Source organism: Vipera berus, assembly GCF_964194415.1.
Source record: "Vipera berus genome assembly, chromosome: 1".
Lineage (NCBI taxonomy): Eukaryota > Metazoa > Chordata > Lepidosauria > Squamata > Viperidae > Vipera > Vipera berus.
In genome coordinates, this window is record NC_138202.1 from 351724409 (window position 1) to 351744247 (window position 19839).

The following is a 19839-nucleotide window of genomic DNA, read 5'->3' on the forward strand; positions in this document are numbered from 1 at the left end:
AACTTGTGCATGGAAATACATCTCTCTTCATCCTTCTGTGGCAGCTCATGCTTCCTGATGGAGTTACAGTAGAAGTTATTGTGGTTAATCAAGTCAATGCCGGGCACTTATTTGTACAACAACACACGCATCCCACTTTCCACGTCCTTCGTAGCCTAGACCAGCAGATGTATCTCTGCTATTCCCAACCTGGGATTCCTACGATGCCAACCCCAGTAGAGGGTAAGTCTTCTCTGATATAGTTTCCATGCACCTTCGTGCCATTGCTAAAGGAGATGATGTTTGTTTTATCACCAAAATGGAAGCAGAAAAGAATCATTCTTCAGCCTTCTAGCTTTTTGCTATTATAAGAGAGCCACTTTGGTCTAATGGTTAAGACAGGGGTCTTCAAATGTGGCCCTTTTATGACTTGTGGACTTCAACTCCCAGAATTCCTCAGGCCAGTGTCTCCATGCACCTTTGCGCCATTGCTAAAGGAGATGATGTTTGTTTTATCACCAAAATGGAAGCAGAAAAGAATCATTCTTCAGTCTTCTAGCTTTTTGCTGGCTGAGGATGGTAGGAACAGCTCACAACATTCCCACCCACAGGTCCCAGTTTCTTTGATTCATGTCGTTGGGGTAATCATATCTGTAACTTGCCTAAGGGCATAATTCAAACATCTTCAAACTTGGCAACTTTAAGACTTGTGGACTTCAACTCCCAGAATTCCTCAGCCAGCCAGGGCTTCTTTTACCGGTCTACTATAGAGAGTGTCCTCTCGCACTGTATTGTGGTTTGGTATGCTGGCCTGACAGCTGCGGATAGGAAAGTATTACAGAGGGTGGTGAGCACAGCACAGACTTCGTGGGCTGTCCCCTGACACCACTGGATGACCTCGCCAAGGCCCGCTGCCTTGGAAGAGTGAGGAATATTCTCAGGGATGACTCACACCCTGGTCGGTACCTCTTTACTCTCTACCATCGGGTAGGAGATACAGAAGTATAGCCAGCAGTACCAACAGGCTTCTATCCATGGGCTGTCAGGCTCTTGAACGGGAAATAACTTTGTGTATGATTGACTTGCGAGGCTGGTGTGTTGTGTCCAATTAGCACATGGTGTAACAAGATGGTGGGTTTGTTGTCACTGTGAGTTGGGGTGGTGGGGGCATGAAGGGAGGCTCAGCCAATCTCAATGTATACATGTACTTTGACAATAAAGGTTCATTCATTTTAACATTTGCTCCCCCATGGTCATGTGATTGCATTTTGGCTGCTTGGCAGTTGGCCTGCATTTATGGCCATTTTTTTTAATCCCATTTATATCCCGCCCTTCTCCGAAGACTCAGGGCAGCTTACAATCTAAAGCACAAATCAATGTGCTTAGCAATAGCCTTCATTCTATGTATATGCCTGCTTATTAGGGCTTTCGCCCCCCCCCCCCAAGCAGCATTATTACAAAGTCAGCTTATTGCCCCCAACAATCTGGGTCCTCATTTTACCTACCTCAGAAGGATGGAAGGCTGAGTCAACCTTGAGCCTGGTGGGATGCGAACCTGCACTAATTGCAAGCAGCTGGTGTTACTTAAGGAGGCATTAGCCCACTGCTCCACCAAGGCTCATTTGAGGTGTCCTGCAGTCATGTGACTGTAATTTACACTGTTCTGGGCAAAAACTGTCATTTGCTTCCAGTTTTCACTCAAAACACGCCATAGCAAACAGTGGGTTTATTTAATGACCACAGATTTATTTAACTATTAAAGTGATTTATTATTATTATTATTATTAATTTTATTTGTATACCGCCGTTCTCCCGAAGGACTCAGGGCGGTGAACAGGGCAGTACATGTTAAAAGACAAAATACAAAAATTAAAAGAGATTAAACAAAATGCCCACAACTCTTACAATAAGTTAAAAAAACATTTAAAAAGTAAGTTAAAACACATTAATAAAACCCAACCCCATCCCATCAGGCCAGGCCAGCTTGTTCAAAGAGGTAAGTCTTTAGATCGCGCCGGAAGGAGCGGAGGTCGGGCGCCATCCGGAGCTCAACCGGAAGATGGTTCCATAAATCCGGCGCGCCCACAGAGAACGCCCTCCCGCTGGGGGCCACCAGTCAGCATTCTTTGACCGGTGGCACCCTGAGGAGGCCCTCTCTGTGGGAGCGTACTGGGCGGAGGGAAGTTGACGCCGGCCGCAGGTGCTCCCTAAGGTATTCTGGACCCATGCCATGTAGGGCTTTGAATCTCACCCGGAAGACAACTGGAAGCCAATGCAGCTCGCGGAGCAGAGGTGTAACATGGGAGTATCGGGAAACTCCCAACACAACTCTCGCGGCTGCATTCTGTACCAGTTGGAGCCTCCGAGTGGTCTTCAAGGGCAGCCCCATGTAGAGAGTGTTGCAGTAGTCCAAACGAGAGGTCACGAGCGCGTGAGTGACCATACGTAAGGCATCCCGGTCTAAATAGGGCCGCAACTGGCGCATCAGGCAGACCTGGGCGAAGGCCCCCCTAGTCACAGCTACTATATGGTCTTCTAAAGAAAGCTGTGAATCTAGGAGGACCCCCAAGTTGCGAGCCCTATCTACGGGGGGTAATAACTCACCCCCCATAGAAAGAGATGGAATATCCTGAATATCCCGAGATGCCGGTACGCACAGCCACTCAGTCTTGTCAGGGTTGAGTCGAAGCCTGTTCCTCCCCATCCAGACCCGAACCATACTGATGATACCCAACTCCAAAACCACGAATGATCTCACCCAGCGGTTTCATGTAGATGTTGAACAGGAGAGGCGAGAGGACTGCCTCTTGTTGGACAACCACTCCAAAAAAAAGGTTGTAAAATTGGTCACATGATAGCAATCGCACTTAGACTTATATACCGCTTCATAGTGCTTTACAGCCCACTCTAAGCAGTTTACAGAGTCAGCATATTGCCCCCAACAATCTGGGTCCTGATTTTACTGACCTCAGAAGGATGGAAGGCGTAGTCAACCTTGAGCTGGTCAGGATCGAACTACTGGCAGTGGAATTAGTCTGCAATACTGCCTTCCAACCACTGCACCACCATGGCTCGCTTTATGACCATCATGACTTAAAATCATAATGGGCAGGCTCCATTATGGTCATAAGTCGAGAACTACTTGTGTCTTGAAAGACTATTAGTAAAGGAAGGACTTAAGGCGGACCCAGTTTTTCTACAGCAGAGCTGGGGAATGATGGCCCCTTTATGACTTGTGGACTTCAACTGGCTCAGGAATTCTGGGAGTTGAAGTGCACAAGTTATAAAAGGACCATCGTTCCCCACCCCTGTCCAACACACACACACACACACACACACACACACACACTTTTTCATTTCCCCAAAAGCTGTTGCATTGCCTACTGAATTGTTTCCAATTTCTCTGTTCTGCAGTTGGTGTTGTCTGTGCCGCACCGGGTGTGGAAGGCGCTTGGTGGCGGGCACAAGTGGTTGGCTACTTCAAAGATGTCAGCGAAGTGGAAATCAGATATGTGGATTATGGTGGATACGAACGAGTCAAGATTGATACGCTTAGACAAATCAGGTGAGGTGACCCGGAATTCCTCTCCGAGAGGTTGGCATCCTGAATTCTATGAATGTTGAAATAGATGGGACCTTGTTTCATCCTTGCAGACTCTTTCCAGATTCTCCACTTGAAACTAGTTCAGGGGTGTCCAACACTGGCCACTTTAGGACCTGTGGACTTCAACTCCCAGCTAGCTGGCTGGGAAATTCTGGCAGTGGAAATGTACAGGTGTTACAGTGGCCAATGTTGGACACCCCTGAACTAGAATTTCAGAATAGAGTAGAACTGGAAGGGACCGTGGAAGTCTTTTAGTCCACTGGTCCCCAACCTTTCTAGGTTGGCAGACTGGGGCATGGGGGTGGAGGTGCCTTTAAGCCTGCGAGCGAGTGCCCACGTGAACTGGGCCGCAAGCGCACACATGGGCTTGCGATTGCGTGTGTGATGTCAGTGGGGCCACAAGCACCTGTGCAACGCTCAGGTGATGCTAGCAACCACGCATTGCCGCAGTGCTAGCGCGAGTGAGGATTTGTGCTCGCAGCGACAATAGCACCTGTGCAACACCGCAGTACTAGCACGAGTGGAGGGAGTGTGTGCTTGTGATGCTAGCGCCCACACAAGACTCAAGACATCACTAGAGCCAATGTGACACTGGTGCGAGCGTGGGGGACACGCACTCATGGCGACGCTAGCGCCTGCACAACGCTCACAGCATCGCTAGCGCCCGCGCGACATCGCAATGTTAGTGGCCAACAACCCACGTCCCGGTAGTGAGCTATGGCCCACAGGTTGGGGATCCCTGTTCTAGTCCAGCCCCCTGCTCAAGCAGGAGATCTTATACCATTTCAGACAAGTGACTGTCCAGTCTCTTCTTTAAAAACTCCAGTGATGGAGTACCCACAACTTCTGAAGGCAAGTTGTCCCTGTGGGTTAACTGCAACCCTGACTGCTCTTTAGAAGGCCAGACCTGAAGCTAAAACTCAAATACTTTGGCCACCTAATGAGAAGGAAGGACTCACTGGAGAAGAGCCTAATGCTGGGAAAGATTGAGGGCAAGAGAAGAAGGGGATGACAGAGAATGAGGTGGCTGGATGGAGTCACTGAAGCAGTAGGCGTGAGCTTAAATGGACTCCAGAAGATGGTAGAGGACAGGAAGGCCTGGAGGAACGTTGTCCATAGGGTCGCGATGGATCGGACACGACTTCGCAGCTAACAACAACAGATGAACACCAGTGGTCTGGAAGAAGCAGTTGGAAAATGTGATTGTAATATAGTGTAGCAATTAAAATGTTGGCCTTTAGTTTGGTGGGTAGTTTGGTTGAATCACCCTCTCAGTGATGGGATTGAGATCCGGAGGCTTCACAATCGGCAGGCGTTTATAACAGTCACAGCTCCCTCGGCTCAAGTGATCGCCGTCTGCATGCTTCACAGCCATCTCTCAACAAGCAGAATCGATAGAGAAGCCAGCAATAAAATTGCCAGCCATGATTACCTGATGTCTCTCTTAATGACCGTATTGCCTAGTGACAAAATTGTTGGTCCCAATTGTGGTTGTTAAGTGAGGAATACCTGTACCTATTCTTATGTAGGTATTAGTGGTGTGCTGCATTTTTAAATTCTGTGACTTGATCTTGGACAAAAAATAAACAGCTAAAAAAATAAACTCTAGCTTAGTCATGTATAAGTTGATCTTGAAAATTGCTTGGGTGACTTTCAAAATTCTGTTATATTGCCTTATTAGCAATAAAGATATTCTTAAGTTGGGTGTATGTTTGTTCTTTTAATAAATTTCCTTATTCATCTCTCTCTTTTTTTAAGATCTGACTTTGTAACCCTGCCATTCCAAGGAGCTGAGGTTCTTTTGGACAACGTGGTGCCACTTCCAGGTAATACCCCCAAGAAACATAAGAGGGATGTGTCTATCTTTGTGGTTTGGGATTTTATTACAGGTAGTCCTCGACTTACGACCACAATTGAGACCAAATTTTCTGTTGCTAATTAAATGAGTTTGGCCCCATTTTATGATTTCTTCTTCAGCTCTGACTGGATGGTGGGGAATGGAAGGATGTATATTCCTCGCAGACAGCTGGTCATTTGCAACATCCTGCAAATTTGCATTCTTTAGAAAGTTGTTGATAAACCTCCAAGTGGCCTCAACGACTCTCTAAAGGAATGCAAATGACCAGCTGTCTGCAAGGAGTATAAATCCTTCCACTCCACCATCCAGTCAGAGCTGAAGAAGCTTCTTGGATGGGAAGCGAAACGTCTTCAAAGAGGAAAAAAGAAATTCCAGTTGCCTCATGAAAAATCACCTTTGGGTTGTAAAATCAGGTTGATCATGTAACTGATTGCTTTATGATCATCATGGGTTACAACTATGATTGGCAAGTTTCATTGCGGTCGTAACTCAAAGACTACCTGTACAGGATACAAAATTTGAAATGGCAATCAAGCAGCATAACCATTGCATTGGTGGAAAATGATGGGAAGGGCCCACTTCGGATTCTTCTCAGACTTAACTCAGGAACTTACCATACTTACTTGAAGATAAGCTGAGAATTTTAGGTACCAAAATATACTTCCAAATTGGGTTTGGCTTATCTTTAAATTAAATAAATTAATAATGATATTTTTTAAAAAAGTATCTGCATCTGCTTGCATATAAACCAATCTGTGTATAAGCTGAGCCTTGCATTTTTAACCAAAAATGCCATGAAAACCAGATTATCCACAAAAGCCCAATTGTTGAAAATTAAAAGATGAAAATTTCGAGGAGCAGATTATTCGCAGATGGGCTTACATGCAAGTATATTCAAGGTACTAGTAATGGTGTTTAAAGCCCTACATGGCAGGCGTCTGGAGTACCTCAGGGGACACCTGCTGCCGGCATCAACCTCCCTGCGCCCTGTGCGTTCCCACAGAGAGGGACTCCTCAGGGTGCCACCGATCAGAGAATGTTGATTGGTGGCCCCCAGGGGGAGATCCTTCTCTGTGGGCGCTCCGGAACTATGGAATCAGTTACCGGTAGAGCTCCGGATGGCGCCCGATCTTCGCTCCTTTCGCCGCGATCTAAAAACATTTTTATTTGAACAAGCCGGCCTGGCCTGATGGGGGATTGGTGGGTTTTTTTATTGCTGTACTTTTGGGTTTTTTATAAATGTATTGTATTAAATTGTTTTTTAATGGGCAACTATTTAATCTTCTTTTAATATTTGTAACTTCGCATTTTATTCTTGCCCTGTTCACCGCCCTGAGTCCTTCGGGAGAAGGGCGGTATAGAAATATTAATAAAATAAAAATAAAATAAATAAATATATACAGTACTGTATTCTCAATGCAAACCTTTTGTGCCTCCTTCAGGGATTTTCATGCTCAGTTATAATTTGAGCAATTTTAAAAAGCTGCTTATTTTTTTGCTCCTGCCTTCCGAGAAAAGGCAGGAATAACCCAATGAAAAAGGTTCAGGAGATGTTCTGGAGTGCTTAATTTTGGTCTGGATTCAGGGGCCACTTTGAATAATTATTCTTTCTCTCCCCTCCTTTCTATTAAAGATGATGATAACTTCTCATCTGAAGCTGACACAGTTGTTAGTGAAATGACCAGGGATACACCCTTACTTGCAGAGGTAAGAGTAACAGCTACAGGTGGGTTGCTTATAGCTGTTTTTGAGTTGATTAAACCTGGGGAAAAGCTGGCATTTGTGGTGAGAAATCCTTTTTCCTTCCATTAACAAAGTAGAAAGGGAATGTCAAACTAGTGAGAAATGGCGATGTTGTAGAATCCAAACTTCCTGATATCTCAGTGCTGATGTTCAACAATATTTGACTTGACAAGCCATAGATTCACCATCAAGCCTGCACTTGGCTTGTTCAAATTCAGTTTGATCTTTATAAGAGAGCCAGTTTAGTCTTGTCGTTAAGACGCCAGTCTAGAAAGCAGGAGAACACGAGTTCTAGTCCCACTTTAGCCATGAAAGCCGGCTAGGTGACATTGGTCCAGTCCCTTTTTCTCAGCCCAATTCACCACTTGGAGTTATTGTTGTGAGGAAAATAGGAGGAGAAAGGTGTGTTTGGGTTGCCGCCTTGAGCTATTTGTAAAAATAATGAAGACAGAATGCAAATAAATAAGCTGTTCTTCACAATCTACTGGTTGGCCCAGGGGTCTTCAAACTTGGTCCTTTTATGACTTGTGGACTTCAACTTCCAGAATTCCTCAGCCAGGCACACTGGCTGAGGAATTCTGGGAGTTGAAGTCCACAAGTCATAAAAGGACCAAGTTTGAAGACCCCTGGGTTGGACTATGGCAACGTGTTTTACCCTTGAAAAGTATCTGGAAGCTTCAGCTGGTACAAAATTGGGCCTTGTGGGATATCTTGGACGCCCAGAGAATGGCGCATGTAACAACTTTGCTATACGAACTGCATTGGGTGCCAGTTTGCTTCTGGGTCCAATTCAAGGAGTGGGTTGTGGTCTATAAAGCATGGGGCCAGGTTATCTATGAATTAGGAACCGTTTTCCTCCCATTACATCAGCCTGTCCCACCCAGTCAGTCAGGGATGGTTTTTTTTATGGACCCTGTCAGTTAAATCATTTTGACTGGCGGGGTCTAGGAAGAGAGCCTTCTGCCGTTGCCCCTACCCTGTGGAACGCTCTCCCTCCAGAGGTGAGGTTTAATAATAATAACAATAACAACAACAACATAATATAATAATAATAATAATAATAATAATAATAATAATAATAATAATAATAATAATAAAAGCGGCCTTATTAGGAACTGCTTCCATCCTGCGACGATATGTATAATACCATCAAGCATCCACATCTGTCTATCCCAGGTCCTTGGTAAGGACTCGATAGGTAGACAAAAATTCCAACTCCAGTCTGAACTTCTGGCTGACTGTGCGATGATCATCATCAACAACAACAATAAATGTACCTTGGAGGTCATCTAGTCCAACCCTCTGCTCAGGCAGGAAACCCTATACCATTTCAGACAAATGGCTGTCCAGTCTCTTCTTAAAAACTTCCAGTGTTGGAGCATTCACTACTTCTGGAGGCAGGTTGTTCCACTGATTAATTGTTCTCACGTGAGGAAGTTTCTCCTTAGTTCTAGGTTGCTTCTCTCCTTGATTAGTTTACATCCGTTGCTTCTCGTCCTTCTGTAAAGACATAAAAACAAGTGGCCTGACTTGGGGCACACAAAGGAGCCACACATCCTGGGGCTGGTTAGCGCCCTGCAAGCCCTCCTCCTGCCTTTTAATTCATTTTTTTTACACTCTTTGCCTTTTTAAAACTTTATATGTTGTACTTTGACAATAAAGGTTTATTATTATATACTCTTTTTTATGCTTTTAATATTTTATTGTACACCACCCGCAGTCTCTCTGTGAGAGAGATGCTGGTTCTTAAATATGATGAATAAATAAATTGTGAGCCAGGCAAATTCTTGTCCAGAGCTTGATGAAAAGATTTTAGTAACCTCTAGGACAGAGGTGGGGAACCTTGGCTCTTTTATGACTTGTGGACTTCAGCTCCCAGAATTCCTGTGCCAGAATGCCTGGCTGAGAAATTCTGGGAGTGGAAGTCCACAAGTCATAAAAGAGCCAAGATTCCCCACCCCTGCTCTAGGAAGATTTTCGATCCATTGCAACATAGTGCAACATAACATAGTAGCTCAAAGGGATAACTGTATGTAGGAGAAGAGCAGGCAGAGCTGGAGGGGTGGATTAAATGCATCATCAATTTAGTTGTGATCCCACAAAAACTCTCAAGTCCAATCCCTCCTAAATTCCATTGACCCTTATCTGGTGCCAATTTAGTGTTGAACTTTGGTTGACCAGATTGTTGTGTACAGGTAGTCCTTGACTTACAATAGTTTAGTGACTGTTTGAAGTTACAACGGCACTAAAAAAGTGACTTACGACCATTTTTGACACTTAGGATTGTTGCAGCATCCCCCTGGTCACATGAACAAAATTCAGATGTGTGGCAACTGACTCATATTTATGACGGTTGCAGTGTCCCTGGGTCATGAGATCGATCACCTTTTGCCGCCACCTCACACGGTCAATGGGGAAGCCAGATTCACTTAACAACTGTGTTACTAACTTAACAGCTGCGGTGATTCAAGGGCAAGGAAAGCTTGCAAAATGGAGCAAAAGTCACTTAACAAATTTCTCGCTTAGCAACAGAAATTTTGAACTCAGTCGTGGTTGTAAGTTTAGGATTATAGGTTTGAACAAGTCTTCTATGCTGCAGCCTTATGAACATTCCTGATTCTTCATGCCTAATAACAACCATGCATTTACTGCTGGTAGGTATTAACTGACTTCTCTATTTGTAGGTTACAAATTACGACAGTGCAACGGGCTTGCCGCTAATACAACTGTGGAGCATGATAGGAGATGAGGTATGTAGACTATCAAATCGATTTTGGGTCCTTAATGTGTCACAGTGATCCCAGAATTGAATCACTCATTATGATGACCTGGGTGATTTGAACAGAAAGCTGGAGAGATCCTTTGTAAAATGTGCATTAGTAGACTTCTTAGTAGGGTGCTGTTCTTTGGGGATGTTGTGTAGATATAGAAAAACTAGACTTTGTACTTTGGAGAGGGCAAGAGAAGAAGGGGACGACAGAGAACGAGGTGACTGGATGGAGTCACTGAAGCAGGAGGCGTGAGCTTAAATGGACTCTAGAAGATGGTAGAGGACAGGAAGGCCTGGAGGAACGTTGTCCATGGGGTCACGATGGGTCGGACACGACTTCGCAACTAACAACAACAACAACAACTTTGGAGAGATGTTAAATCTTAGTTGAACATCCTGCCTGCTCTTGGTTGGCCTTGTTCCAGTCATCCAGGCTGCAGGTGGACACCACCATATTTTCCCCTGCAGTGCTCAGTCCAGTTTGTTAGATGGACAGATGGTCTTATTTTTAGTTTGCGTGTCTTTGGGTGGACAGCAACAGAGTCTGTAAGCCCCTTCGCAGGATGTGCCAAGCCTTCTTAATCCATGCAGACAGCACCAACCAATATGGGAAAAGTAAGCCAACTTTGTTTCACTCTTCAGGATCTCAGCTGCTTTGGTGGAGCCTGGCTCTTTCTTGGAATTCTTTCCCATTATATTTTTTGCAAAACATTAAAGAAAGGAAAGCAACTGGGCCAGCCCAATTGGAAAAAAAATGTTGTTCGTGCACACGCATACAAATACCCATCTGTTCTGTACACCAGGAATGATAGACTTCATTTGGGGTTTGGTTTGGTTTTTTTCAAATCCCTGCCCATTCCAAAAGCTAAAACAGAGAAAAGCCACAAATTAATACTTTTAACAGGAGGTGCAAAGGTAAGACTTTCTGTTCATCCCCCAAATGGGGCCTGTTTGGCAGGAATTGAGTGGCAATTTCCAGATTTTAGACTCTTCTGCAAAGGAGATTAGTATTTCCAGGTGAGAGTTTCTCTAGCATTAACTTGATGGGCTTTTCATCAAAAGGCAAAATCTTTTATTTACAATGAGATTATTTATTGATCTGATAACTTCTCATTCTGGAATGAAATAAGCTGCTAAGTATGTCTACTGGATTTTGGGATGGTTTGGTAGCGTGTTAAAGCTGCCTGCCTTGGAATTTTTATTGCAACCGATAAATTTAGTAATATTTTTTTTAAAATTACCAATATTCTTTAGCGGAAGAGCATGTCAATTAAGCATAGGCAAAAAGAAAGGGGAAATTTTTATTTCAACTAGAGAGACTTTGTTTAAAGTATAAACTTCACATTTTATGGACTGCATGTGTACATGAGAAGTCCTCCCGTAACATCCACAGACTGGAAACTCTGTTGCTAAGCAACATGATCACTAAACAAGACATTGTGTCACTTTTCTCTGCAGTTGTTAAGTGAATCACTACTGTTATTATATGAGTCAACCCATAACTGTGACTTATCGCCTCCTGCTGGCCTTCACAGTGACTTTGCTTGTCAAAAGCCAGCTGTGTACAGATGCCAAACACATGACCATGGGACATGGCAGCTGTCCTGTAAGTAAGCTGGTTGCAAAGTGCCTGAACGGCGATCATGTGACTCTGGAGATGCTGAAACAGCCATAAGTTCGAGGACCAGTCATAAGTCTTTTTGTTCATTGCTGTTGTAACTTTGAACAGTCACTAAGTGAGTGGACAGTAAGCGAGAACTACCTGGAATGTCTTTCCACTTAAGATAGTTATATGCACACACATACCCAAAATACTCTCTCATTTAAACTGGCCAGTATAGGTAGTCCTCGATTTATAACAGTTCATTTAGTGACCATTCAAAGTTACAGCTGCACTGAAAAATGTGACTTGCAACTGGTTTATGCCCATTTTAGCATCCCCATGGTCACATGAACAAAATGCAGATGGTTGACAAGTCACTCACATTTATGATGGTTGCAGTGTCCCAGGGTCATGTGATTGCCTTTTACGACCTTCTGACAAGCAAAGTGAATGGGGAAGCCATATTCACTTAACAACTGCAGTGATTCACTTATAACAACTGTGGCAAGAAAGATCATAAGATGGGGCAGAGCTCACTTAAAAACTGTCTTATTTAGCAACAGAAATGTTGCTCTCAATTGTGGTCGTAAGTCGAGGACCATTTGTAGAAACAAAATAGAATATCTCGAAAACAGTTTGAAAACATCTTCAATAATTATAATCCACAATCACCTTGGGATTCGAAGATTTGTTAAAGATAAAGATGGATTTAAGTATTTTCCTGAATGAGATTCAGATGCCAGTCATAACCCGGGCGTAGCATGTGCCATAGCATGAGAGCTACAACTGACAAAGGTATGGTTCATTGACTGACATGGTTGAGTTCTTCAGCATGCCTTTTGTGGAAGTTTGCACCAGATGGGCAAAATCCGTTTGACAAGGCGATTTAAACAATTATTCAGTTGCAACAAAAAAAGAACAAACTGAATAGCTGAATCCCCTGAAAGAGGAAATTGTGCTTAATTCAAACCAGCTCTCTCCTAGCTTCAAAGTGAATTCTGCATCAGCTCAGCTTCAATGCAAAAAGCCAGCTGCAATTTTCTTTTAAAACATTGCCCAGTGTCAAAAGGGCAGTCTCAGTGGGAACACCATTTCAGAACACAGTACCGGAGGAGGTGGGAGAATCCTTCCCAGCTAACAAAGTTTATTAAAAAAATAGAATTATACAGTGATTGTGATCTGCGGGTTTGGATTTCAATTACAGGCCACTTTTAAGCTAGTTGGTTTACATACCTGAATGAAAGATTGCAATCTTAATGTAACCTGTGACTTTTAGTAAATACTGCAAATACATATATGTTTGGGAAAGAAGAAAAAGACAATATGTATGTAGTCCTCGACTTATGGCTGGAATGGAGTCTGCCCAATATGGTCGTAGGTCACCCATGTGACACCCAATTTTATAACCTGTTTTTGTGGTGGCTGTTAAGCAGATCCACTGTCACTGACTGTCACCATTTTTAAGTGAGCCTGTTGTTCACTATGAGGTGTTTTTGCAGAAAACTAGAAATAAATGATAGTTTTCAGGAAAAAAACATAAATTCGTGGTCACACTACAAATGGCGGTAAGTGTGGGCCAGTCATGGAGATGGCAGTTGGAATTTCAAAAATAGGTTGCAAGTACCTTTTGTGGGTCGGTCATAACTTCAGTCATTAAGTAAGAACGAGGGAGGGAGGGAGGGAGAGAGACAGACAAACAGAGATAAAGATATAAAATCTCACTTTTTAAACCAAACATTTAACCTTGACCACAGGGAATAATATTGATCAGTTCTTTCATTATGTTCATAAAGAAATTAATTATCAGCAAGTAAACACATATAATCAGTTCAAATGTTTTTCTGTTGCAAAGTGTCATTTTTTCTGCTGTTTCCCATGCTTGATATATCCATAGGTCTATATTGTTAAAATCCAGTTTTATCATATGAATCATGTTTTAATCTATTCCTCTTCCCCAAATCAAGATCTTTAATTGTTGATTTAATTACTGTATGCAACATATTCCAGCCCATTGTTTCATAATTCTTGGTTATGTGCTTGAAAAATACTCCTGAATTATATAAAAATGTACTTTAGAATTTGAATAATTCAAAACAACTTTAATTTGGTAGTAATTCAGAAATTTTCATTGGGTAAAGAGCAAAATCTGAAATTAAAAGATCTTTTAATTAGATATATTACCCTTCTACAGGTAGTGCTCGATGTATGACTGTTTGTTTAATGTCCATTTTAAGTTACAGCATCACTAAAAAAAGTGACTTATGATCCGTTCTTGCATTTATGGCCATTGCAGTGTCCCCATGGTCACATGATCAAAATTTGGGTGCTTGGCAACCAGCATATATTTATGATGGTTGCAGCGCCTCAGGGTCATAAGATAGCCATTCATCCAACAAGCTTCTTCAGCACTCTTGAGGGTCCATCCTGAGGGTACGGATAAACCCTCAAGTGGCCTCAGAGAGCTAATGAACAACCCTCACAGTGATATTAATTTAATATAAATCCTTCCATTCCCCACCAGTTGGAACTGAAGAAGCTTCTTGGATGGAAAAAAAACAAAAAACTAAGAAAGTCCAGTTGCCTTTTGGAAAAGCACCTTTGGGACAACCATGACAGTCCTAGATCAGTGTTTCTCAGTCTTGGCAACTTGATGTCATGTGGACTTCAACTCCCAAAATTCCCTAGTCAGCCATGCTGGCTGGGGAATTCTAGGATTTGAAGTCTACCCACCTTCAAATTGCTAGGTTGAGAAACATTGACCTAGATCAGGGTTCTTCAAACGTGGCCCTTTGAATTGTGGACTTCAACTCCCAGAATTCCTCAGCCAGCATGCCTGGCTGAGGAATTCTGGGAGTTGAAGTCCACAAGTCATAAAAGGACCACGTTTGAAGACCCCTGACCTAGATGATTGAGAATCTCCATAGACATTTGGCCAAGATGTATCTGAGTATGCAAGATCACTTCTGCTATTGCTAAGTACACTCACTAATGTTTCTCTTTGTTTTCTCTTCCAGTTGGTGTCCATCAACCGAACACTGGTGGAAAGAGGATTTGCTCAGTGCACAGAAAACTACTAGCAAACCCCTTAACCCATCTTCTGGACTGCTCTTTCCTCTTTTCCCCCCTGTCCCCTTTGACTTTCTTTCCTGTTTTTGGCACTGTTTCAAAATTAGGATTTTGTAGTCCTTCTTCCCGCCCTTTTCCCCTCCCAACCACAAATCAGTCATTATTTCCACCAGCGATTTGTGATGAATTCATCTGACAAACCACAATTTGTATTGCATACCTCATTTTGTTGAAAAGGCAGGGAGTTGTACCATAAGCCATTAAACAAAGCAAACCACAGCTTTAAAACTTGGCTCTTCCCCTTTGGTCAAATGTCAAGTTATTTAAAAAAAAGAAAAAGAAAATAATAATTGTAATAATAGAGCAAAGAGGTTTGCACCAGGTTGGCTGTGTTGAGCGTATCTCAATTTCCTAAAGTGACTGCTGCCTCGACATTAAACTGACTTGAAATGTAGGAGATAAATTTCATTCAGAAATACCCCCCACCGAAAAAAAAATTAATAAAATATTTGAAACTTGGGAGCACATCTGAAATAATTGGCATATCCATATTTCTTACCATAAAAGCTAGCTGTCTTCCCTTTGGTTCTAGGTAAGGCCACATACCCCTTGTTTGATTGTGACTTCACTTTTAATTAAGGCTTGGTTTGCAAGAAATCAGGTTATATTCGTTTTGCAGACCACCTTAAACAATGAATTTAAAAAACAGCTGCGGCGTTTTTTAATTCCCAGTCATGTTGAATACACAGAGAAAAGAATAATGGTTCACCAAGCCTGATTGTAAGACATCGCTGTTTTCTAGCTGTTTGAAAAAAAGAACCCTATGTAAATATATATAAAAATCATTGTAATATTTTGTATAAGAGAAGAAAAACTGGAGAATTAAAAAAGGGAACTTCAAACAAAATGAATTTTTTTTCCATACCAAAATGTCCTCTGTAGAAAAATAGTTCGGGGTGTATGGTTACACAGCTTAAAACACTAGAATGTGTGAAAAAAAATTCTAACCCTTGTATAGCATGATTCTTTCCCCTGCTTGCTGTATGGTAGGAAGAGTAATCAGCAAATTCTTATTGCTTTTTTGCTGTACAGATCTGACTGAACGGGGAAAAACGAGTAACATTTGGAATTAATATTGCAGTGGCGTCTTTTTTTTTGCTCCTTTTTAGATTGGTTTCAAATGTGGAATTTAAAAAAAAAAGAATCAAGTAATTTAAGCTAATTTAATACTATTAAAATATAAATGAATTTAAAACATGGTTGCTGAGTTGGGAGTTATTACCAAAGGGAGAAAATGTAAAAATGTCTTGTATGTATGTCAATTCTATTACAGATTTTTTGAAATATTGGTCTTATATAGAACATGGCGTGTATGGCAAAATCTTCCTCAAAAGATGTAGAAAAAAAATATTGTGTGAATCAGTCAACCTTTAAGATTTTCAGCAATTAAATGCCTCTAAATGTGAGGGACTAGTGTCATGAATTTCTTTTGTATGATTAAGGTGCTTGGCTAAAAGACTTGGCCAAATTTTTTCAGGGAACTAATTTTTCACTTTTTGTGAAAATTCCCTGGCTGGGGAATTCTGGGAGTTGAAATCCACATATCTTAAAGGTGATGAGGTTGAGAAACAGTGACCTAATAATAGAGTTTAAGTCTTTATTTTGATTTTTTTAATTGCCACAATCAATCAAAGGTGTAAAGAAGGTCAGTCAACATAAACATCCATGATGCAATGCAGCCATTACAATTATGTAAACCAGTAACATAGTCAATGCAGTCACAAAATGGCTACCATGAAGTGACTCAGCGAAGATCCAGATAGCAAAGGTATCCCTTGTACAAGGCCTTCCTGCTTGTTTTGCTTCCCCCACCCTTGACAATGGTTAATCAGGAAAGGCTGAGAAGGACTAGAAAGAACGTTATAGTTAGTTCTCCACTTACAACCAGAAATGGGACCAGAATTTCTGTTATTAACCAAGATGGTTGTTAAGTGACCTGATTTTACTACATTTTGTGCCATCTTAAGTGTTAAGTGAGTCACTGCAGTGGTTAAGTGAATCAAGGGGCTGTTAAGCAAATCTAACTTCCCCATTGACTTTGCTTGTCAGAAGCCAACTGGGAAAGTCTCAAAAGATGATCACCTGACCCCGGGATGCTGCAACTGTCATAAATATTGACTAGTTAACCAAGCTCCTGAATTTTGAACACATGACCAGGGGGGTGTTACGACATTCATAAGAGGGCCGGTCATATGTCACTTTTTCATCCATTGTAATTTCACATGGTTGCTAAAGGAATAGTTGTAAATCGAGGACTACCTGTATAGCCAAAATGGTGCTAGTTTAAGCTCTTAAGAACCTGGATTGTGAGCTTTTGAGAAAATCCTAGCAAGCAAAAATGATTAGGCTAACTAAAAGTTCTACGTGGGAATTATTTTCCAGATCAACCTACGGCCCTTTCAATGTTGTGCACACAGCATGTGTTTCAAGTGCAAAATGAGACTGGCAGAATAACAGAGTTGGAAGGGATCTTGGAGGTCTGCTAGTCCAACCCCCTCCTTGAGCAGGAGACCCTATACCAGTCCAGACAAGTTGACAAACTGATCAACTGACATGGATCAGTTTGGACCTGTAAGGCGTGTGAGCTGATTTCAGAATGAGGTTGATATCAAGTTGAGACCACCTCAAAAAAATGATTTCCAAACAACCTGGTTTCACACGCTGGGATCAGTGTGGTGCACAAAACAAGGCGTTTGGTGCTCAAAAGCAGCATTTGGAACTGGGTGAAATCAACCCAGAGTCCTCACTTGTGGCACAGATTGAAATTATCCTATTCTGGACTCTGCGAAGACCCAGCTCTCTGGAGAAGCCTGTAATGCTGGGAATGATGGAAGGTGAGAGAAGAAGAGGACCACCAGTGGGAAAGTGGAGGGACTCAGTTACAGAGATGATGGGTGCACCATCAGGCTATCTGAAAGACCAGGTTGGGGAGCAGGTCATTACTGAGAAAAATCTATGTCAGGGGTCTTCAAACTTGGCAACTTCAAGACTTGTGGACTTCAACTCCCAGAATTCCTTAGCCGGCTGGCTGAGGAATTCTGGGAGTTGAAGTCCACAAGTCTTAAAAGTTGCCAAGTTTGAAGACCCCTGATTTACGTGGTTGCTAAGAGTTGACAATGACTGGATGGCATGTAATCAATGAAACAGTGAATTCAGAGTTCCTCTTCCAAGACTTAGTTAACTCCTGCCTGCTTTTTAAAATAAAAGTAATTATTATAGTGTGCTTTGGTCAAACCAATGAGGCCCCTTGTGATAAAGCCTTCATCTGGAGAAGAGATTTTCTCTTAAGGAAAGAACAAGTGTAGTGGTATTTTTTTTGTCTCTCTCTAGCCAAAGAGAGATCAAAGGTAAGATCATGTAAATGTAATTATTTGAATAATCGGGGGTCAGCAGAAACCCCGCCCAGAAATCTATTTTTGCGCACAAGAGTAATATTAATATTACAGCGCTGAAAAAAGTGACATAACTGTTTTTCACCCAATTATTGCAGCACCTCCATGGTCACGTGATCAAAATTCGAACACTTGGCAACTGGCTCAAATTTATGATGGTTGCAGTGTCCTGGGGTCATGTGATCCTCTTCACTTAACCACTGTGGCAAAAATGGCTATAAAATAAGGCAAAACTCACTTAAAAGTGTCTCACTTAGCAATGGAAATTTTGGGCTCAATTGTGGCCGTAAATAATAATAATAATAATAATAATAATAATAATAATAATAATAATAATAATAATAATAATAATAATAATAATAATAATAATAATAATAATAATAATAATAATAATAATAATAAAAGTTGGAAGGGACCTTGGAGGTCATCTAGTCCAACCCTCTGCTAAGGCAGGAAACCCTATACCATTTCAGACAAATGGCTGTCCAGTCTCTTCTTAAAAACTTCCAGTGTTGGAGCATTCACCACTTCTGGAGGCAGGTTGTTCCACTGATTAATTGTTCTAACTGTCAGGAAGTTTCTCCTTAGTTCTAGGTTGCTTCTCTCCTTGACTAGTTTCCATCCATTGCTTCTTGTCCTGCTCTCAGGTGCTCTGGAGAACAGCCTGGCTGTTCTATAGGACTACCTATACATAATGCTCTCTTACTGCTTTGTACCTATCAATTCAGCTCCAAAACACGTTTTCCTGTAATTTAATTGTTCAATGCAGAGACTGGATTAATTCAGTTACCATGTGGACATATTGTACAAAGCAGACTTAAAGGGTGGAAGGCTGGAGAGATTGCAGAAGACACTAAAGCATGGACTGCAATAAGAGCAAGTCTGATGTTAAATGTTAATCCTAATAGTAAGAACAGAATAGCAAAACAATCCATTACTGGAGAAAAATGGGCTTTCCTCTACTTTCAAGCAGAGGCTGGATAGCTATCCACCATGGATACTGGGATTTGCATTTGCATTGACAGGAGATCAGATTCTGCACCAAGGGTCTTCGAACTTGGCCCTTTTATGACTTGTGGACCAACTCCGGCTGAGGAATTCTGGGAGTTGAAGTCCACAAGTTATAACAGGGCCAAATTTCAAGACCCCTTTTCTACACCAATGTTTCTTAACCTTGGTGACCTTAAGACATCTGGACCTCAACTCCCAGAATTCCTCAGCCAGACATGCCTGGCTGGGAAGTTCTGGGAGTTGAAGTCCAGACATCTTAAAGTCACCAGGGTTGAGAAATTCTGCCCTGCACAAATGATTTTCACAACTCTAATGATAGAAAATTGCCTAGATTTGAGTGAACTTTATTTTTTTGGTCTTTCAAGGAAGCCCAACAAGCTCTCATCAAACTTTAAGGTGCCGTGAAATACAGTAGCAAAATCTCTGATCTAAACAACCCTTTCCAATTGAAGAATGTGGACAATTTAAAGCACTAAAAGGAAACAGTCACTAGATGGCAATACAGCCTAAGATAACAAACTATATTTCTTTGCTGAGTTTTCCCAGTCTCACAAAAGTAAGTGGACCATCCTGAAATGCATTTCTTCATCAGCTCGGAAACAAAATTGGGTTCTTAATTACAGGTAGTCCCAACTTACAACTATTCATTTAGCGAGCATTCAAAGTTATGACAGCACTGAAAAATGTGACTTACAAGTGGTCCTCACACTTATGACCGTTGTAGCATCCCCACGGTTGCATGATCAAAATTTG

At 41.9% G+C, this 19839-nt stretch overlaps 1 protein-coding gene across 6 annotated transcripts in view; it reads left to right on the forward strand.

Annotated features, from left to right (window-relative positions):
• The window catches only part of AKAP1 (A-kinase anchoring protein 1), a 74756-nt gene extending 57221 nt beyond the window's left edge, over positions 1-17535 (forward strand). For 5 of the 6 annotated variants that reach the window (XM_081313142.1, XM_081313144.1, XM_081313145.1 and 2 more), the window contains 6 exons: positions 45-222; positions 3394-3544; positions 5342-5409; positions 7075-7148; positions 9869-9934; positions 14572-17535. In XM_081313142.1, the coding sequence (XP_081169268.1) occupies positions 45-222; positions 3394-3544; positions 5342-5409; positions 7075-7148; positions 9869-9934; positions 14572-14634 (600 nt within the window). In that variant the 3' untranslated portion in view covers positions 14635-17535. The remainder of the gene's footprint in view (positions 1-44; positions 223-3393; positions 3545-5341; positions 5410-7074; positions 7149-9868; positions 9935-14571) is intronic. The other variant, XM_081313141.1, reaches the window with a different exon arrangement.
• Positions 17536-19839: the final 2304 nt, after the last annotated feature.